We start from the raw sequence: 23,057 nt of genomic DNA, 5'->3' as shown, positions 1-23,057 counted from the left end.
CAGACATTGCCACATCTTCAGCTCTAAAGCTGGTCATAGACGGTTCGAATCTGCTGAACTGGCCAAAATTCGAACCATCTATGGGCAGGCTGATTGTACCAATCAATTTTGGTACAACCAGCATTTCAGAATTTTTTTTTTTCCAGCATCATTCACAGTGTGTTCTCCCAGCCAGGACATCCCCCCCCCATCTGGACAACACAATATCTCCGCAGCATATTAATACTATAAATACTTTTTTTATTTTTTTTCTGGAACTAAAAAGAAGCAGAAAAGCAGGGGAACTCGCTGCACTGGTGTGAACTATGGCATTGGTGCCATATAACCTACTTTCCATGCATTTTTAATGCAGAAAAAAAAGCACAGCTCGGCCCTGATTGCCAACTACCTCCTCCTTTGAATTTTTCTGCTCATCCACCACCCTCACGCCTTTCTTCCTGGAAATACTGCACTTACAGTTGAACCTGCAGCTCACATACATTTTCTCTTTTTCACATTCTTTGAAGATTTTGTCATTCTCCTCACACTTTGCATGCTCCCCTTGCCTTAGGCTGGGATCACATATATGCGAATTGGATGCGTTTTTTAACCGTATCCAATTATTTGCGGTTAGCGGTTTATTTATCGCAGTGCTGACCTGTGTACCAGAGGAGACTGCCCAATTTAATGTTAGTCAAAGAGGGCTGTGTTGTATTGACACAGTAAGTGAGGCTGATTAAAGGCCAAAGTCCTCTCCTCTTGCTTCTGTTGCCTTTTAATGCATCCAGGTTTTTGTTAGCTCTTGTCGCAGCAGCTTGGCACCACGTGCTATAACACAGCTGTTTCTTCTAGCGCACCCAAATCTTTTATGTCACCGATTTTCACAAAGATTTCAGACTGTAACTAGAGCGCTGCAAGCAAAAATTTAAAAAACTGTCCATACCTACAAAGATAAGACTAGATGAACTATTGTTTGAATACCATTCCAATTTTTGCAATTTTTCAAACTATTGTTTGAATACCATTCCAATTTTTGCAATTTTTCAAACTATTGTTTGAATACCATTCCAATTTTGCAAACAACCATTTTTTAGAGTTTGAATATTTTTTCTGAAAAAAAACTCCAAAGAATAACGTTTATTGTTGCTATTGCCAACCATTCCAGTAGATATCCTGACATATGCACCAAATTCAAAAATAATTAATTACTTTCAGTTTGTAGATAACTAAACTGGAGGTAATTATTAAGACCAGTGCCTATCCTGACCTCCCTGGGGCCCTAAGCAAAATTCTGCTAATTCTGCACACTATCTGACCCATGATGCCATGAGCTATGTAAACCATTTGCCATTGCCACACAGTCGCCCCTGACACTTCAGTGCTCCCAATACAATCCTCCCTCCATTAACCCTTTCATGACTAAGGCTATTTCTGACACTTGGTGTTTTACAAGTTAAAATCTGTATTTTTTGCTAGAAAATTACTTAGAACCCCCAAACATTTATATAATAAATATATATATATATATATATATATATATATATATATATATATATATATATATATATATATATATATATATATATACATATATATACATATTATACATATAATTTTTTTTTTTTTTTTTTTAGCAGCGAATCTAGAGAATAAAATGGTGATTATTGCAATATTTTATGTCACACGGTATTTGTGCAGCTGTGTTTTAAACACAACTTTTTGGGAAAAGGGACGCTTTCATGAATTAAAAAAAAAAGAAACAGTTAGCCTAATTTTTTGTTATAATGTGAAAGATTCCACCCGTGGAATAGCGACAAACTACAGTACCTAAAAATCTCCTTAGGTGATGCTTTCATTTTTTTTACGGTTACCAGGTTAGAGTTACAGAGGAGGTATAGTGCTAGAATTATTTCTCTCACTCTGACGATCGCGGCAATATCTCACATGTGTGATTTGAACACCGTTTACATATGCGGGTGCGACTTCTGTATGCGATTTCTTTGCCGCACAAGCTCGCAAAGGCAGGGGCGCTTTAAATTTTTTTTCTTATTTATTTCTATATAATTAATTTGTGTTTAAAAAAAAAAAAAAAAAAAAGATCACTTTTATTGCTGTCACAAGGGATGTAAACATCCCTTGTGACAGTAATAGGTGGAGGCAGGTACTCTTTAAGCACTTCAAAGAATTCAGATCGCCGTTTTCCGCGATTCTGAATACTGTATATTTTTTTTTAAAACCGGCGCCATTGGCAGCCGAGTAAACGGGAAGTGACGTTGTGACGCTTCCGTGTTTACAATCGGGAGACTGGAACAAAGCCGCTTCCGGCTTTGTGCAAGTCTGTCCCTAGCCGCCAGAAGTGGCGGACCAAGGATTGGGTCTCCCGGTGGGACGGGAGGCCCGTTCAGAGCGCCGGGAGGCCCTCCGGGATAACAACCTAGCGGTTTTTAGCCGCATCGGTTGTTATCCCTGGAAAGCCAAACGCCCGCTCTAAACAACGTTCCTGGGATGATGCATGTAGCTGTGGGCATCATCTCGGTATAACCCCCTGAAAGCCCAGTGGGGCCCAGCAGGTGGTTGAGTGACAGGTGAGAGGGGGCCCGCCCTCCTCCATCAGGGGCCTGCCCGGGGGAGGGGAGGAGGAGGAGGAGGACGGAGAGGCCATCTGGGATTGCTGCTGCTGGGGATCGTCCGAACAGATTGGAGCACCAGGAGCAGAGCCAATCCACTCTTGGGGGTCTGTCTCTGTGCGCTGTGTAGTGGAAGGCTTGTTTGCTACCACTACCTCTCCAACTCCCCACCTGTCACTGTTTGCTAAGGACATTGTCAACTTCACAGCCAACAGCCTTCTAGCAGCCAGTGATATTGATAGTGGATAGAGCCTGAAAAGGAAGCTGAGACGCTAGTTCCCTATCAGGTTCACTCTCTCCTTGTCTCTGACAGCAGGCATTGGGCAGATTTATAGTCAATATCAAGCTGCCTCTTGTGTTGTGACTAGCAGCCATTAAAATGGAACTAAACCCATTGATTTAACAGATAAAAAAACTGTTACATTCCCATACGTCCCTGGAATGTAACTGTCAGTGGTTGTGCTCTCAAGCAAACTGTCAAACCATATGGCTGGTGTCATAAGGGATCAGCAGCAGCATCATGGCAGTTGAAGATCAAATAGAGGCCAAGATGGAAGCTCCCTTGGCAGAAAATAGGAAGATTTAGTTCCACTCTAAAGGGATAAAGGGAAGAAACCCTGTCTAGTGGGAGAAGGACTGAGACACTGATTAGGGGATTCAGTTTGGTGGGTGTGACAGGCCAGTGGGTAAAGTAGAACTACAAGCAATAAATGTACCATGTAGTCATATAGGGGTTGGCAGAAGGAACCACATTGTATATCTTGAGAAAATCATATCCTCATCATCATAAATCGATACTCCCGGAAGTGTGGGATTTTGCAGGATCCTCAGCCAGCAGGTTCTCTTCACTCCTGCAGAACTAGGCAGCAGGAAAGGTGGATTTTTAAAGCCAAGGGGACTCTTTATCTTATTCTGGTAACACAAGATGCCTGCATATTCAATAATAAATATGCCTCTTTTTTTTACTTTTTATTGTCTAAAGGCAAGAGTTAAAATCCCTGTACTTCCAGCACATGGAGAAGTTGACCATGACTCTCACATAGGTCCATCTCTCCCGCAGTTCCAACATGCCATTCTGATCACTGCTGTAATCCACATGGTCTTGTGCCATGGGTGAAGCAGCTGATTAAGGAATTGTTCAAGGGAGAGTGTTGGAGAGTTGATTTGCTGCAGCAGTCCTACTTCCTTAGTGCTGCCAGTAGAGATATTTTAAACACTTGCTGGTGCACCTAACTGGTATACAGAAAAAAAAAAAAAAAAAATATATATATATATATATATATATATATATATATATATATATATATATATATATATATATATATATTTTTTTTTTATGTAGTCTGACTGCAGGGAGAGATATACTGTATATAGCGCAGATGAATTTGATTCCAAAAGTGATCTTAATTCATCCATCCTAGAAAGACTAGCATAGCTTCATGTTGATGATTTGGTATTGGTCCATGTTGACTAACAATTGCATGTTCAAGGCAACAGTCGTTGTGGTTGGGCAAACCCAGTCACATGGCATCAAAATTAAAGCATAAATGTGCATGCATCTTCTGAGCATGTGTCTGGCTTGGCATTGTTCTATACATGAATGACACCCCTTTTATAACTTGGTGCCTTATATGTGATCTGTTTCTGTTTGTTTTACAGTAGGTTTGAAGGTTGACAGAGGATGGAATTATTGCCATGTCTTTGGGACGGCTTCTTCGTCGTGCTTCCTCCAAGGCCTCCGACCTCCTGACCCTTGGCTCAGACGGAGGAACATCCTCTATACTAGATGGGGAGATAATATTCTCGAAAAATAATGTGTGTGTACATCCCCGGGAGCTACTGCAAGATGTTTCGACACATCATCCTGGTGAGCACACTTACATATTATTAAGTTCTAGACCCAGTCTTATGTATAAGTACAGAATACAAATATATGCAGATGTAGCTTAAAGATGAACTGCAGTTTAACAGCTAATTATGCTCTAATATAATGAAGCCAGCTATTTGGTAACATCCATTGCATAAATTCTTTATTGGCTACATGGCAGGATGCAGCAGTAACATGCTAATGCCTTTAGAATAAAGCCTTACTCATACTATGAGTAATGCTATGGCTGAAATGTGTTAGCATGTTACTGCTGTATCCTGCTATGTAGCCAATAAAGAATTGATGCAATGGATGTTACTGAATAGCTGGCTTCATTATATTAGAAGATTATTGCTACATTCCAAAGGCATTTGGGGCAGAGCACCTGTTCCTAGTCTTCCAAGTAATTTGCGGTAGAGCATGTTTTCTTTGTTAAACTGCTATTTATGCCCTTGAAATACATACATGGTAGTTGTTTTACATGTCAAAGGATTTTGTAAATCTGTACAACCAGTTCTGAAATTTACAAAGCTCTGCTACACGGTATGGACAGGTTGGTGACCTCACTTTTTTTTTTTTTTTTCTTTTTTTTTTTTTTTTCTGCACTTGGACAATACAATTAGGTCACTTCTTTTGGGTAGAACAGAAATTGGCACATACCTCCCTCAGCCTTCAGAGATGCGACTGTTGGAGCCACTGGCAGTTGGCATCCCTGGGTGAGATCTTCTTCCCAGGCTTCTTCCAAGTGCCAGGTCTTTGACCTCTTGATGGCCGGCAGGGATGACATGACTCCCATTTATTAGCACAGAAATCATTAATTCCAGAACCACCACAGTGTGCACGTAATGTCTGCTGAGCTGTGCAGCTCAGTGTACATTATGGCTTGGTTTCCACTATTGCAACCCCAAAGTCATGTGATTTTTACCACGATTTTTTGCTGTGATCTTACTGTGATTTTTGCCACGATTTTGATGTGACCTAAAGCAATGCCAGTGTATTCTTGAGGTCTGTGGACCTCAAATCGCATCAAAGTGGGACCAAAGTAGTGCAGCGACTATTTTGAAGTCGCACAGATATGAACGGTACTCATTGGAAATCATGGGGTACGACTTGTTGCACTAGTGGAAACCGAGCCTAAGATTATGAATAGGCACAGTTTTTTTATTGGATGTTTAGTCTTCAGTTACACCAAACCCTCTTTAAAATCACACGATTTCTAAGCCGCATGTCAGTGCGACTTCAGACGTGACTTGGAAGATATCTGTGAGACTTCATGCACAGTTTTCTATGCAGGTCGCACTTGAACTTGAGAACTACTTTCAAAATCGTTGCAACTCTGGAGTCAGTCGCACTGATGTGACTGCTTCCATTGCGGACAATAGGGTGCGACTTGTCATGCAAATTGAAACTATCAAATCGCATGACAAGTCACACTGATGTGATTGGGGCTAAGTTCCACTTTGTGTTACCACTCTGCTCTTTTCTCCTGTTCCTTGACATATTTTGCATGGAGCAGACTTGATTGGCACCTAGTGTTAGCCCTCCCTTTCCCAGTCACCGACAACCAAGTCAAATACAGGTACTATAGCTGGCCTTATGCTAGTAGAATTTTACGTTCAATCTTTTTATTAACAGTATCAAAAGTGAGGTACAAAAGAGTAAGCCAAACAATATCCAAAGCACTGGTCAGTCATGAATTGAGAGTAAAACGGAAAAGACGCAGCAATGTGGTATAGCCCACAATCAAATTGCCATCACAAATAACAACCCCGTATGGGGCGTAATACGATTTGTACATCAAACGCTTATGAAAAGGCTTGCCACTATGAAATAAAAGGGTACAGGAATGGCTACTACCCGGAGTCATTAAGTGCAATACTCCAAATATAAAAAAAAAAAGACAATTCTTTTTTTTTATGTGCGAAAAAACTTTACTTGTTAGTGAGGTCAAACTGATGTTCGTTTTGACCACATCTATGAAAAAAATTCAATGGAGAAGGATGGAAAGTTATTCATATACAAGTAAATTCTTAGAAGGACACAGAGAGTGCCAAAGTGTATGCTTACCGGGCGCTCAGGTTCGGCACATCGCAGAAAAAAACAGGGGTGAACGGCGGCGCTAGTTATGGTGATAACATAAAATTATATAGCAACTGGAATATAGGTATACATAAAATGTGTGTGAATAAGCACACATATTAAAACATTTGTTTAAAACATAATGTCCCTAAATGATCTGAGATCTTGTATGATTAGCACCTGGAGGCAGCTCCCTTAGAGTGAAGCGATGAGCTCTGTATAGAAATGGGAACAGAGGGGCGCCAGAATGAGTGCAGTATAAATCATATATTTAATAAAAACAAGTAGTAACTCACAGGTTAAATTAGATGAGTTCAGTATGTGGTGAATATCGCCAGTCCTGGAGTCTCAATGTCTTCCCTTTGCAGCGTGGGACACTGGTGTGATCTTACAGGGATCCAGAGAATGCTGGGAACCAGGAGGCAGGAAACAAGAAGCAGCTGGTCGTGACTTCACAGGAAGTGGAAATGTGATTATTCACAGTGGCAAGGAATGGTAATGCATTTCGAAGCTACAGCTTCTTCATTAGACCATGATTGGCTGGCAAACCTGGCAGTCTTATATTACAGAGGAAATAGAAACAGAAAGATCTGATGGGCTGGCCAGCCCGTCAATCAAATAGACAGATTTAAAGAGGTAGATGGGTTGGAGACCGAAGTGAATGTAAATATGACAAATGAATGGTTCAACATAGCAAACACCCAATAAGGAAGGCACCACATCCCTGAAAATTGAAGCATGAATCAAGAACTAGGAAGGGAGAAAGGGATTTTGACGGTGCAGACGTTAACTGAATCGTAACAGACGTTATTAGACTGATTATAAAATTATATAACAAATATTTATTTGGTTCAGAGTTAAAATTCATTAACAGTTACATTAATGAAATATAAAAACATTCGGTGGTCAATACAATATAGTGATTATTCTCGTTAAACACACATTATCCCAACATGTTATTTTGTATTTTGATTTCGATTTTTTTAAATATCCACACATCAAATATCTCTGCGAAACATGTTGGGATAATGTGTGTTTAACGAGAATAATCACTATATTGTATTGACCACAAAATGTTTTTATATTTCATTAATGTAACTGTTAATGAATTTTAACTCTGAACCAAATAAATATTTGTTATATAATTTTATAATCAGTCTAATAACGTCTGTTACGATTCAGTTAACGCCTGCACCGTCAAAATCCCTTTCTCCCTTCCTAGTTCTTGAATGTAAATATGAGTAAGAAGCTTGCTGATTAATAGTGGAAGATGATAAGTTTATGACTTTTTGCAGAAATCGATCAAATCATTAATTGATTAAATACAAATAATGATGGTGAATAGATAATGATGGTGATGCCTACATCCTTATCCATTAACCATTTATTATCTGAAGATTCGATTTGATCCTTTTGAGAAGTATTTTTGGTCCTGATATAACTTACAACCTTAATATTATATCTAGCATAGAGTCCTTTCCTTCCTCCATTCTCACCATTTTATGAATTCATTATAATTTATAATAATCGATTGATTTCCAATTGCTAATAATTTTCTTAATTCATTTTTTAGTTAATTTACTCATTAAAATGTATTCATTTTAAATCTGAGGTATATTTATACATTTTATGTTTATGTATTTAATCAATTAATGATTTGATCGATTTCTGCAAACGTCATAAACTTATCATCTTCCACTATTAATCAGCAAGCTTCTTACTCATATTTACATTCACTTCGGTCTCCAACCATCTACCTCTTTAAATCTGTCTATTTGATTGACGGGCTGGCCAGCCCATCGGATCTCTCTGTTTGTATTTCCTCTGTAATATAAGACTGCCAGGTTTGCCAGCCAATCATGGTCTGATGAAGAAGCTGTAGCTTCGAAATGCATTACCATTCCTTGCCACTGTGAATAATCACATTTCCTGTTCCCGTGAAGTCACGACCAGCTGCTTCTTGTTTCCTGCCTCCTGGTTCCCAGCATTCTCTGGATCCCTGTAAGATCACACCAGTGTCCCAGGCTGCAAAGGGAAGACATTTATGAGACTCCAGGACTGGCGATTTTCACCACATACTGAACTCATCTAATTTAACCTGTGAGTTACTACTTGTTTTTATTAAATATATGATTTATACTGCACTCAGTCTCGTGCCCCTCTGTTCCCATTTCGGCACATCACAGATCTGATGGACAGATTACTGGGAAGGGCTGGGGAAGACCCGGCTGTCATGGTGCACGTTGGCACCAATGACAAAGTCAGAGGCAGATGGAGTGTCCTAATGAACGATTTTAGGGACTTGGGAGCTGAATTGAAGAAAAGGACCTCCAAAGATAGTATTCTCAGGAATACTACCAGTACATTGAGCCACACCAGGAAGGCAGAGGGAGATTAGAGAAGTAAACAAGTGGCTGAGGAGGCAGTGTAGTAAGGAGGGGTTTGGGTTCCTGGAGGACTGTGCCGACTTCTCAGTCGATCACCAGTACTATAGAAGGGACGGACTGCACCTAAATGAGGAGGGTGCAGATCAGCTGGGAGTGAAGATGACCAAAAAGTTAGAGGGGTTTTTAAACTAGGCAACGTGGGGAGGGCCTAGAGGTAGAGATGGTCAGCATGGAACATATTCCAGAGAGTAAACCCAAGGTAAGTATAATAACAAGTCCTGGTTGCAATCTTGGGAAAACGCCCAATAAGAGGGTAGTATGCGACTAGTCTAAACTAAGTGGCATGTTCACCGATGCCAGGAGCCTGGAGGGCAAGATGGATGAACTAGACATACTGTTGTATGAGGAGGATTTGGATTTTGTAGGAATTTCAGAGACCTGGTTTAACAGCCATCCTGATTGGCTGGCAACCATTCAAGTGTATACCCTTTATCACAGGGCTAGAGAGGGTAAAAAAGGGGGAGGGGTATGCCTATATATCAAGAATAATGCGAGAGATGATATCACTAAGAGAGCTAGGGAGAGAGCTAGGGAGGAGGTTGAATCCTTATGGGTAGAGCTCCAAAGGGATATGAAGCTAAGGGGATATTAATACTGGGCGTATGCTATAGGCCCCCCAACCTGAGGGAGGAGGGGGAACGGATCTCCTATCACAATTTTGACTAGCAGCAAGGATGGGAAGTGATATCATAATGGGGATATTAATTATTTAGTCATAGACTGGGTGGAGGGAACCACGCGTTCATCTAAAGCTCGCCAGTTCCTAAATGTCTTGCAGGACAATTTCATGGTTCAGATGGTAGATGCACTAACTAGAAATAAAGCGTTACTGGATCTACTGATTACCAACAATACAGACCTGGTCACGGGTGTGAAAATACGGGGCAATTTTGGAAACGGCGAACACAGGTCAATTGTCTTCAGTATTAATCACACAAGGGGAATACAAAGGCACCGAATTTCAAAAAAGCCAACTTTCCTAAACTATGAACCTTGCCAGAAGGCGCATAAACTGGGATAAAATCCTAGGAACAAAGAACATAATAATATGCTTTACGAGCATATTAAATAAGGGAATTAGCCAATGCATCCCTTTAGGTAATAAATTTAAAAGAGCAAACAAAAGTCTAGGATTGGTTAACTCCAATGTGAAAATGCATATAAAAGCAAAGGAGAAGGCCTTCAAAAAATACAAGGTTGAGGGATCATCATCAGCATTCAGACATTATAAGGAATGCAACAAGAAATGTAAGGGTGCAATTAGGGCAGCTAAGATGGAACATGAAAGACATAGAGGAGGAAAGCAATAAGAATCCCAAGAAATTAAGTTGGTAAACAGTAAAAAAGGCAGGACAGACCCTATTGGCCCCATAAAGAATTAGAAATGTCATCTGCTTACAAAGGATGGGGAGATGGCAAGAGAATCGAGGGCTACAGTAACCAAAACTGCAGTGTTTATCCTCATAACACAGCACAGGAAGCACCTCCATGGTTAACAGAGGACAGAGTTAAAATTAGACTTCAGAAACTTAACATTAATGCATCACCAGTACCAGATGGCTTGCACCCGAGGGTACTTGGGGAACTCAGTCAAGTAATTGCCAGACCATTGTTCCTAATTTTTACTGACAGTCTACTGACTGGAATGATACCATCTGATTGGAGAAAAGCCAATGTAGCACTAATATTTAAAAAGGGCCCAAAATACAGTACATCCCTGCGAATTACAGACCAGTTAGCCTAACATCAATAGTATGCAAGCTCTTGGAGGGGATAAGGGACTATATACATTATTTTAGTAATGAAAACGGTATCATTAGCAGTAATCGGCATGGATTCATGAAGAATCATTCTTGCCAAACCAGTCTATTAACCTTCTATGAAGAGGTGATTTGCCATCTAGATAAAGGAAGGCCCGGAGAGGTGGTGTATCTGGATTTTGCAAAATCATTTGACAGAGTTCCCCATAAACGTTTACTGTACAAAATAAGGTCTGTTGGCATGGATCATAGGGTGAGTACATGGATTGAAATCTGGCTACAAGGGCGAGTTCAGAGGGTGGTGCTAAATGGGGAGTACTTGAAATGGTCAGGGGTGAGTAGTGGGGTGCCCCAGGGTTCTGTGCTGGGACCAATCCTATTTTAATTTGTTCATAAACGACCTGGAGGATGGGGTAAACAGTTAAATTTCTGTATTTGCAGACAATACAAAGCTAAGCAGGGCAATAACTTCTCCGCAGGATGTGGAAACCTTGCAAAAAGATCTGAACAAATTAATGGGTTGGGCAACTGCATGGCAAATGAGGTTTAATGTAGAAAAATGTAAAATTATGCATTTGGGTGGCAAAAAATGCATGCAATCTATACACTGGAGGGGGAACCTCTGGGGGGGATCTAGGACGATAACGAACCTGGGGGTCCTTAGATAGGCGCAGTGCCATGCTGCTGCTAACAAAGCAAACAGAATATTGAATTGCATTAAAAATGGGATCAACTCCAGAGATAAAACGATAATTCTCCCGCTCTACAAGACTCTGGTCCGGCCGCACCTAGAGCATGTTGTCCAGTTCTGAGCACCAGTCCTCAGGAAGGATGTACTGGAAATGGAAAGTACAAAGAAGGGCTAATAAAAGGTCTAGAGGATATTGGTTATGAGGAAAGGTTGCGAGCACTGAACTTATTCTCTCTGGAGACACTTGAGAGGGGATATGATTTCAGTTTACAAATACCGTACTGGTGACCCCACAATCGGGATAAAACTTTTTTGCGGAAGGGAGTTTAACACCACACGTGTTCACTCATTAAAATTAGAGGATAAAAGGTTTAATCTTAAACTACGTAGAGGGTTCTTTACTGTAAGAGCAGCAAGGATATGATATCAGCGGGGAGCATCGATAGTTTCAAAAAAACTATTAGATAAGCACCTGAACGACCACAACATACAGGGATTTACAATGTAATATTGACATAATTACACACATAGGTTGGACTTGTGTCTTTTTTTTCAACCTCACCTACTATGTAATATTTCACAGCAGGGCCCCGTTCCTGCGCCCACCAAGAGTAACTGTGAGGGCTTACAGTGTTCTGGTACCACTATGTAAATGTGTTTCTTCATGACCAGGTCACTTTTTGCTATTTGGTGCTGCGCTACTTAATCTGGGAATTGTGTAGTCATGCAACAATGTACCCAAACAAAATGTATATAATTTTTTCCCACAAATATAGCTTTCCTTTAGTGGTATTTGATCACCTCTGGGTTTTTTATTTTTTGCAATATAAATGAAAAAAAGGCTGAAAATGTTAAAAAAAAATATATATATAATTTCTTTCATAAATTTTGGCCAAAATGTATTCTGCTACATGATTTTGATAAAAAAAAAAATCACAATAAGTTTTTGAGAAAGTTATAGCACCTACAAACTATAGTGTATATAGTATATATTATGTAGTATATATTATTCACTAATGGTGACGATCGGTGACTTACTATGGGACTGCAATAGTGTGGCGGTCAATCTGACAGAACTGAAGCTGGAGGGAACTGACTGACTGCCACTGATATCACCAGTGACGCTAATATAGTGATCAGTGATTATATTATTCACTTTGCTAATGACACTGGATGGGAAGGGGTTAAAATCTAGGGCAATCAAGGTAAAAGTGTGCCTATGTGTACAGTGTGCTGATTTTTACTACAGATATCTCAGTTTCTCATCCCTGCTTTGCTCCCTCAGTACTGAGCTCTGTATTGTTTACCAACACTGAGCTCCGGGTTGTGATTGCACAAACTCGATCAGCAGGTTTCGTCCATGAATCAATGCCCGGGACTTGCTGACAGGTTCTCGTTATGTACTGATGCACGTGCCCTAAACCCAGAAGTAGGCAGCGACGTACGTGTACATCGCTGTGCCGACAGCCGCAGCTCACCCTCAGTACATTGCAGGATGGTGGTCGGTAAGTGGTTATTCAGTAATGTTCAATCACTCCAAAATCGAATGTTAAGACCATTTTTTGAACGATGTTCTTCAAATGGACTAGTGAGAATTTTTGGAGGGATGTTCCTACAGGCATTCATTCAAAAAGCAGAACTTAACCCTCCTATCTTTTATAGCCAAGCAAATGTTCTTCTTAGCCTCTGTATGAGCTACAGTTGCCACAGTGTTTCACGTGTAATCAGTAATGACAGTAACCATTTAGTGGCAGCTGGCGTTTTTTTTCTTTTTGGGGAGGTAGCAAACAAACAACCAACCCCCCCTCGGTTGGCGGCAGACCCGAAACAAGACATGCAGACTAAGGACATGGATTACTGGAACCATGTCCTGTGGTCTGATGAGACCAAGATAAACCTTTTTGGTTCAGATGGTGTCAAGCGTGTGGCGGCAACCAGATGAGGAGTACAAAGACATGTGTGTCTTGCCTACAGTCAAGCATTGCTTGTGGGAGTGTCATGGCCTGGGGCTGCATGAGTGTTGCTACAGTTAATTGAGGGAACCATGAATGCCAACATGTACTGTGACACATTAAAGCAGAGCATGATCCCCTCCCTCTTTGGAGACTGGGACGCAGAGCAGTATTCCAACATAACGACCCCAAACACACCTCCAAGATGACCACTGCCTTGCTAAAAAAATCTGAAGGTAAAGATGATGGACTGGCCAAGCATGTCTCAAGACCTAAACCCTATTGAGTATCTGTGGGGCATCCTCAAACAGAAGGTGGAGGAGAGCAAGGTCTCTAACATCCACCAGCTCTGTGATGTCATCACAGAGGAGTGGAAGAGGACTCTAGTGGCAACCTGTGAAGATCTGGTGAACTCCATGCCCAAGAGGGTTAAGGCAGTACTGGAAAATAATGGTGGCCACAAAAAATATTTGGACCCAAATTTGACATTTTCACTTAGGGGTGTACTCACTTTTGTTGCCAGATGTTTAGACATTGATGGCTGTGTGTTGAGTTATTTTGGAGGGACGGCTCACTACTTTACATTGTCATTTTTTCAGTGTTGTCACATTAAAAGATAGAATAAAATATTTACAAAAATGTGAGAGGTGTACTCACTTTTTTGTGAGATACTGTATAGTCTTTCTTCATGTTTTTAGATAGTATAGCAGGGGTAGGCAACCTTTTGAGCACAGTGTGCCGAAAAATGTTTTCAAAGAAATTGAGCGTGCCAATTTTATAACAAAAAAAATGTCAACTTCACACAAAAAAGATTTTTTATAAAGTAAATGCTGTAAACGACTTTAGTGGTAAGAAATTAACGTCTCTCTCACGCCTCAGATCAGTCCCAATTCCTGCAACTCCACACCCCAAATCAGCCCCAATTCATGCACCTTTACACCTCAGATCACTGTAACCCCCTGCTCATCTGCCCCATCACTGTAACCCCCTGCTCATCTGCCCCATCAATGTAACCCCCTGCTCATCTGCCCCATCAATGTAACCCCCTGCTCATCTGCCCCACCACTGTAACCCCCTGCTCATCTGCCCCACCACTGTAACCCCCTGCTCATCTGCCCCACCACTGTAACCCCCTGCTCATCTGCCCCACCACTGTAACCCCCTGCTCATCTGCCCCACCACTGTAACCCCCTGCTCATCTGCCCCACCACTGTAACCCCCTGCTCATCTGCCCCACCACTGTAACCCCCTGCTCATCTGCCCCACCACTGTAACCCCCTGCTCATCTGCCCCACCACTGTAACCCCCTGCTCATCTGCCCCACCACTGTAACCCCCTGCTCATCTGCCCCATCACTGTAACCCCCTGCTCATCTGCCCCATCACTGTAACCCCCTGCTCATCTGCCCCACCACTGTAACCCCCTGCTCATCTGCCCCACCACTGTAACCCCCTGCTCATCTTCCCCATCACTGTAACCCCCTGCTCATCTGCCCCACCACTGTAACCCCCTGCTCATCTGCCCCAACTCTTCTCCCCTTTGCTTTTCTGTCCCACCGCTGAACCTCCTGCATATCTGTCCCACAACTGTACCCCCTTTCTCATCTGCCCCACCACTGTACCTATCTACTCTTCTGTCTCACTGCTGAACAACCACCTCATCTCTTCCACCACTGTACCTCCCTGCACATCTGCCCCACCAATACACCTCCTTTCACATCTGCCCCACTGCTCTACCCCCTGCTTTCCTGTCCCACCACTGAACCCCCCTGTTCACCTAGCCCAACGCTAAACCCCCCCTGTTCACCTGGCCCAACGCTGAACCCCCCTGTTCACCTGGCCCAACGCTGAACCCCCCTGTTCACCTGGCCCAACGCTGAACCCCCCTGTTCACCTGGCCCAACGCTGAACCTCCCCCTGTTCACCTGGCCCAACGCTGAACCCCCCCTGTTCACCTGGCCCAACGCTGAACCCCCCCTGTTCACCTGGCCCAACGCTGAACCCCCCCTGTTCACCTGGCCCAACGCTGAACCCCCCCTGTTCACCTGGCCCAACGCTGAACCCCCCCTGTTCACCTGGCCCAACGCTGAACCCCCCCTGTTCACCTGGCCCAACGCTGAACCCCCCCTGTTCACCTGGCCCAACGCTGAACCCCCCCTGTTCACCTGGCCCAACGCTGAACCCCCCTGCTCACCTGGTCCAACGCTGAACCCCCCTGCTCACCTGGCCCAACGCTGAACCCCCCTGCTCACCTGGCCCAACGCTGAACCCCCCTGCTCACCTGGCCCACTGCTGTACCCTCTTCTCTATGATATGCAGAGTGGTGAAAGGAAGCAGAGATGAGACCCATCTACCTCTCCTAGCACACTCATCCTGCTGTTCCAACTCTCGCATCCAGCCCACATGCATGTATGCATTTTCTGAAAGCAGTGGGTCTGTGTGCAGGATCATAAGTTGGGCCCTCACAGCTGAGAAAAGGTGCGGCACTCTGCGCCACAGGAAAAGTTGGGTGTGATTTTCATTGCGCTGAATACTGGCTGTGGCTTAAAGGGACACAGTGCAGGGTTCAGTAGTGGCGCAAAGGTTCAGAAATAAAAGAGGCTTCATGTGTCGGGGGTCGCCTACCTCTGTAGTATAAGTTTTAAATATTCAATGTAGGCAATCTTATTTGCATGTTAAACATTTACTTCTTTAAAACTGTTTTCTTTATCGTACATCACGGGACACAGAGCCACATTAATTACTGTATGGGTTATATGGCACCTTCAGGTGATGGACACTGGCACACCCTAAACAGGAAGTACAATTCCCCATTAACCCCCTCCCCTTACCGGGAGTACCTCAATTTTTTTCGCCAGTGTCTTAGGTGTTAGGCAAGCCATGCAACTGGATCCATTCAAAGTGTCTTTTCCAGGCCAAATTGAATGGTGCCCGGGCCTCATGTCCGAAGAAACTAGGTTTTACCTGTAACGCTTCTCTGTTTAGAGAGCTGGACCCCGAGATCCAGAATTTTTTTTTTTTTTCAGCCATATTCCTGGTGGGGTGCTTTTTACAGGCCCAGGGCTGTGGATCTCCCGGTAAAAAGGGGGCCAGCAGTCCCTGAAGGTTTCTAACGGAGCCCACCGTGAGAGGAGAAGATTGCGTTACCACAGAACCCTGCAGCTGGATAAGGTAAGGAGGTTCCTAAGAAATTTTTCTAATTCTTGTGGGCTTTCTCCTTTAACCCTTTCATGACTAAGCCTATTTTTGGCATTTGGTGTTTACAAGTTAAAATCCATATTTTTTTCTAGAAAATTACTTGGAATCCCCAAACGTTTTATATATATATATATATATATATATATATATATATATATATATATATATATATATATATATATAATATATTAGCAGAGACTCTAGAGAATAAAACGGCGATTGTTGCAATATTTTATGCCACACGGTATTTGCGCAGTGGTGTTTTAAACGCAACTTTTTGGGAAAAGGGACACTTTCATAAATTAAAAAACGAAACGGTAAAATCAGCCCAATTTTTTTGTATAATGTGAAAGATAATGTTACGGTGAGTAAATAGATACCAAACATGTCACACTTTATAATTGCACGCACTCGTGGAATGACGATAATTTACGGTACCTAAAAATCTCAATAGGCGAAGCTTTAATTTTTTTTTAACAGTTACCAGGTTAGTGTTACAGAGGAGGTCTAGTGCTAGAATTATTGCTCTCGCTCTGACGATCGCGGCGATACCTCATATATGTGATTTGAACACCTTTTACATATGCGGGCGCGACTTCCGTATGCTTTTTCTTTGCTTCGCGGGGACAGCGGGCGCTTTAAAAAATTTTTTTTTATTTATTTTAAAATGAATAAATTGTTTTTAAAAAAATAAATAAATTTGATCACTTTTATTGCTGTCACAAGGAATGTAAACATCCCTTGTGACAGTAATAGGTGGTGACAGGTACTCTTTATGGAGGGATCAGGGGTCTAAAAGACCCCTGATCCCTCCTTTACACTTCAAAGTATTCAGATCGCCGAAAACGGCAATTCTGAATACTGTATATATTTTTTTAAAGTGGCGCCATTGGCAGCCAAGTGAGCTGGAAGTGACGTCATGACGTCGCTTCCGTGTTTACTATTAGGAGACTGGAACGAAGCTGATTACAGCTTCATTCCAGTTCCTCCCCAGCAGCCGGAGGCATCGGATCGGGAATCGGTGCTCCCGATTGAGCGGGAGCACCGGTAACAGCGGCGGGAGGGAGGGACGTCCCCTCCCGCTCCTCCGGCATAACTGCCGAGCAGCTTTTAGCCGCTTCGGTTGTTATGGCTGGATAGCCAATCGCCTGCTGTAAAAAATGGTACCGGGATGATGCCTGCAGGTGCGGCATCATCCCAGTATACCCCCTGGAAGCCGAGTACGCACATCTGCGTACGCTCGGCGGGAAGGGGTTAAAGTAAATGTTGCTATGCCTGTAGTCACCACTAGGGGCTGTCAAGAGCACATACCTGTTCATGCTTGTCAGTCTCGCCTTGTTTCAAGCTGCACGCTCCGGCCCTGGCTCCAGGTAAAGTTGTGGGAAAGGGGGGTTTTCTTCTCCCAGGAATGTCCCCCCGCCTGGATAGCTTCCTCCAGGCAGAGGGAGCATGGCAATACATGGCGGTGTACTGTGCCGCTCCCGCCGCCATTACAGCTGTTCCCTTTGCTGGCTCCCCTCCTCCCCCAGTCCTCCTCCATGCGGTCCAGTCTGAATCGGAGCCCACCTCACACGGGAAAAAATAATAATTTAAAATAGATGGAGGGGGCGCTGTGGGTGGTCGGAGGAAGGGGCGGGGCTTAGCGGCGTTGGCACGAATTGAGCGTCCACAGCATGTGTTGCATAGTTATAAAATGCACCTTTTTCAGGTGCATACAGCTAGGAGGGACACAGAGCGGACGGAGTGTGTGACACAGGTATTCCCAGGCATATTTACTTTAAGCATCATGCTGAGTTTAATAGCAGCATCAGTTGCTGGACTATTGCTCAGCAGTGGGTGCATTTGTTTTGTGGTACCTCTGCATTTGTGCTCAGCGCTATGACCAGAGGAGGTGGTTCAAATGCCACAAAGACTAAGGACACAAAGGGGTCGCTCTCAGTTCCTAAGGACCCTGCCTTGGCGACACCATCCCGTTCAAAAAAGGCTGGTCAGAGTGAGTCAACAGGGGTTGCAATTGCTTCTGACACTTCAGCCCCTATCTATATAACTGAGCAGGTTTTCTCCTCAGCTATGAGTGCTTTAGAGGAAAGATTAGCACCTTTAATTGTATCTTCACAAAGTGGAAGAAAACAGATTAGGTCCCCGTCTACCACCCAGGATCTTCAAACGGGAACTGTGGGAGGGGGAAGATGAATCCCCCCCTCAGGGGACCGTGAACAGGCTGATGACTCCTCTTCCGAGGAATCAAGTGGGGAAGGATCTTCTTCAGCATCACATGCTGAGAAGTTTCTGGTGCATTATCTTATTGAAATGGTCCAGTCCACATTTAAGCTACCCTTAACGGAGTCGGTTGAAGAGCCCACTTCCTGTTTGGGTTCACTAAAGCCTCCTCAAGCCTTTCCTATCCAATCATTGCTAGAAAAGCTTATGTATTCTGAGTGGAATCACCCAGATAAGCACTTTTCCCTCCTAAAATGTTTTCAACACTTTATCCCATGGAAGAAAAAAATTTACACTGCTATACCCTCTGTGAATAATAGTTTGACTTGTCCTGTAAACAATGCTCAAATGGTTAGGGATCCAACTGATAAATTGGAATTCCTGTTAAAAAAAACAAAAAAAAAAAAAACATTTTTTCCCTGGCAGGTTCAGTGGCTCAACCTGCAGTGGCAGCAATTGGGGTATGTCAGTTCTTGAGAGCCCAGTTGAAACAGGTACTCAAGGTTGTCCCTGAACTGCAGGCCCAGGAATTAGCTGAGCTGCCAGCAGTGCTGTGCTTTGCAATTGGCGCAATTAGAGATTCTATCCTTCAAACCTCTTGCCTTGCGCTTGGGTTGGTGCATATACGTAGAATCTTATGGTTGTAAAGTTGGTCAGCCGAAGCGCCATGCAAAAAAGCTCCTTAAAAAAAAACGTATGAAGGGGCGCCCCTGCTTGCTGGAGTTGGGGGGAGGACTTCTGCAATTCTCAAAGGTCTGGCAGGAAGAATTTCGGGACAGATGGGTGATCTCCACAATAGCTCTAGATTACAAACTAGAGCTCCGAGAATTCCCGGCTCCTCGTTTTCTCAAGTCAAATGTCCCCAAAGATCCATAGAAAAAGAAGTCTCTTTCTAGCGTTAGACTGACTTTTTTTGTCACAAAAAGTGATCTTAAAGGTCCTCTCTGGAAGAGCAGGGGTCAGGGTTTTATTATTTATAAACCTTTTCACAGTACCAAAATGGGGATGTCAGCCTGAAGATTTGCTCTTTTTCGCATGGAATCAATCCGATCAGTAGTCTCCATCCTACAAGGGGGAGAGCTTCTGGCATCAATCGACATCAGGGATGCATACCTGAATGTACCTATTTTTCCCCGCTCACCAGAAGTACGGGATCTTCGCTTCAAAGTAGAAGAACATAATTTTCAGTTTATAGCCTTGCCTTTCGGTCTAGCTACTGCACCATGGGTGTTTACAACACTTCTGGCCAGATTAAGGACTCCAGGTATAACAATAATAGCATACCTGGACGACCTGCTCTTAATAGACCGGTTGGTAGTCTGCTTGGATCAAAGTGTAGTCACCACATTTAACTATCTGGGATACCTAGGTTGGGTCATCATCCTAGAGAAATGTTCTTTAAAGCCAGTAAGAAGATTAGAGTACTTGGATCTGGTCAGATACAGCCCAGAAGAAGGTGTTTACCCCAGGCAAAGATCAGCGCCATAAAGGAGCTGGTCCAAGGGGTCAGAGCAAAGAAAGGTCCTTCTTTTTGCCTTTGTATGTATTATTGGGGAAGGTGGTGGCTTCATTTAAAGCAGTTCCCTATCCTCTGTTTCATTTGAGACTGCTGCAAAACAGTCTCCTATCGGCCTGGAACAAAATGATTCAAGCACTAGATTTTCCGATGCGGTTGTTGCCAAAGGTGCGCCAGATCCTCAGTTGGTGGAAGATATCCGGGAATATGCAGAAGGGGAAATCCTTCTTACTGGTTACCTGGAAGGTGGTAACAACAGATGGCAGCCTAACGGCCTGGACGTTCAGGTTGCAGAATTCTCCTGTCAGGATTCAATCCGACAATGCCACAGCAGTGGCTTATATCAATCACCAGGGGGCATCAGAAGTCAGGCAGCCCAGGAAGAGGTAAACCATATCCTAACCTGGGCAGAAGAACATGTGCTGTGCATTTCAACAAACTTCATTCCAGGGGTAGAGAACTGGCAGGCAGACTACTTAAGTAGCCAGCAGTTGTTCCCGCAGGAATGGTCCATTCACTTCGACATCTTCCTGGCTATATGCCAAAGATGGGGGATCCCGGATATAGATCTGTTTGCATCCAGGTTCAACAACAAAGTCGACCACTTTGTGTCAAGAACAAGGGACCCACTCACATGTGGAACAAATGCGTCGGTGACCCAGTGGGATAAGTTCTCAATGATTTATGCATGCCCTCCTATTCTGCTGCTAACCCGACTTCTTCACAGGATCAAGCAAGAAAGGAAGTCGGTAGCTCTTGTGGCCCTAGCATGCCCCAGAAGATCTTGGTATGCAGAAATAGTAAAGATGGTGGTAGGAGACCCATGGACCCTACCACCACGTCCAGACCTGCTATCGCAGGGACCAGTGTTCCATCCTACTTTACAAACCCTAAATTTAACGGTTTGGCTATTGAAACCCACGTTCTAAAGAATCGTGGGCAGTGCATCACCAAGCCTCAATGGCTCAAATCTGCAAGGCTACAATCTGGTCTTCAGTCCATACATTCACCAGATTCTATCAGGTGGCTGTAAGAAGGCATCCTCATATCGCCTTTGGGCGCGGTGTGCTACAGGCAGCAGTATAGGTCCTCCAGTCTGATTTCACCCTACTCTTGTTGTGTCCCCTCCCCTTAGGTGGCATTGCTCTGGGACATCCCATACAGTAATCACCGTGGCTCTGTGTCCCTTGATGTACGATAAAGAAAATAGGATTTTTATAACAGTTTACCTGTAAAATCCTTTTCTTGGAGTACATCACGGGGCACAGAGGTCCCTCCCCTCTTTCTGGTTACACATGCATTGCTTTGCTACAAAACTGAGGTACTCCCAGTAAGGGGAGGGGTTATATGTGGAATTGAACTTCCTGTTTAGAGTGTGCCAGTGTCCATCACCTGAAGGTGCCATATAACCCATTCAGTAATTACTGTGGCTCTGTGTCCTGTGATATATTCCAAGAAAAGGATTTTACAGGTAAGCTGTTCGAAAAATCCTATTTTCTGTACAGTTTGTTTTTATATATGTGCAAGGGGGCAGGCCATTTGTGTCCATTACATAAGCAAGCTTTGCTACGTTATCACTGCAACATCTAACTGTGAAGACCAGTCCATTTGAAAATTATAAACTTTGCATACTCTCCAATGATCTCAAAAACCAACCATCCACTTGCTAACAATAGACAATGTTATCTCGACCTAGGCTGTAGATAACACAATTGAGGCCAAAGCCAAAAGACAATATAAATTATTTTGGTAATACTGACCTGTATTCTATAGATTAATTTTGAAGTGTGATTTTTATTTTATTGATGGGTCTAAAGGACAGAATAGTTGTCCAGAATCTGGCATGCTGAGTTGTCAGAAAGTGGCATCAACGTATTAAGGAGCATTACTTGGCAGTACCTAGTTATATGGTGACACAAACGTCCTAAACCTGTACAGTTTTAGATTACAAGATTAGGCTCACCTACAGTATAGGTGATCCTAATCATGTTGTCTAAAACTGCTTGGGGAACTGATCAAATTTTTGTGAATATATTGTGTGCTAGGAAGGCTTTAATATTCAGTATGCCATGCTGTTGTACCTGAGCCAAAGCTAATAAATATCCTGTATGTCCGAATGCTTTGTTCTAGAGAAGCTTACATCTTAAATTGCAAAAATGCTGGGTTCTAGCATTTCCTGGCTTCTTACGTTACACACACTGTATTAAAAACGGTGTTGTACTGTGTGTAATATTAAATGTTGCCCCCCCCCCCCATTTTAAGTGTTCTTAAATTGAATTTGTTGATGTCCAGTAGCTCTAACACTCCAGAGACGAGATTTTTTTTCTTTTTCTCCAGTAGTTGTATCTCAATTCCTGTGAAGAACACAACGACGCTGTCATTTGTCAGTGACCTCAAATGTTGGGTAAAACTGGGAATTTTCATAGTGATTTCTTGCTACTTGAGCTTCAAACATACTGTATGTGATTGCTCTTGCCAGCAACCATGCAGAACTGAACTTTTGGTGGCATTAAGTTGTATGTGCTGTCTGGTGCACTGCTTTAACTTCTGTCATCCCATGGGGGACCACAGAGATGAGATCTACTTGCCATAGCGCAGGGGTCTTCAAACAGTGGCCCTACAGTTATTCAGGAACTGCAATTTCCATCATGCCAAGTCATGTCTGAATGTCAAAGTTTTACAATGGAGGGCCATAGTTTGAAAATCCCTGCACATAGCGTCT

The 23,057-nt window shown here is 43.1% G+C and overlaps 1 protein-coding gene across 6 annotated transcripts in view; it reads left to right on the top strand.

Annotated features, from left to right (window-relative positions):
• TBC1D16 (TBC1 domain family member 16) overlaps nucleotides 1-23,057 on the top strand; it is a 269,316-nt gene that overhangs the window by 64,226 nt on the left and 182,033 nt on the right. For 5 of the 6 annotated variants that reach the window (XM_077459627.1, XM_077459629.1, XM_077459631.1 and 2 more), the window contains one exon: nucleotides 4,266-4,473. In XM_077459627.1, the coding sequence (XP_077315753.1) occupies nucleotides 4,302-4,473 (172 nt within the window). In that variant the 5' untranslated portion in view covers nucleotides 4,266-4,301. The remainder of the gene's footprint in view (nucleotides 1-4,265; nucleotides 4,474-23,057) is intronic. The other variant, XM_077459630.1, reaches the window with a different exon arrangement.

This window comes from Lithobates pipiens, unplaced genomic scaffold, assembly GCF_037356315.1.
Source record: "Lithobates pipiens isolate NorthernLeopardFrog02 unplaced genomic scaffold, aLitPip1_a1.2 Scaffold_28, whole genome shotgun sequence".
Taxonomy (NCBI): Eukaryota; Metazoa; Chordata; class Amphibia; order Anura; family Ranidae; genus Lithobates; species Lithobates pipiens.
This window is presented reverse-complemented; position numbering and strand designations above follow the sequence as displayed.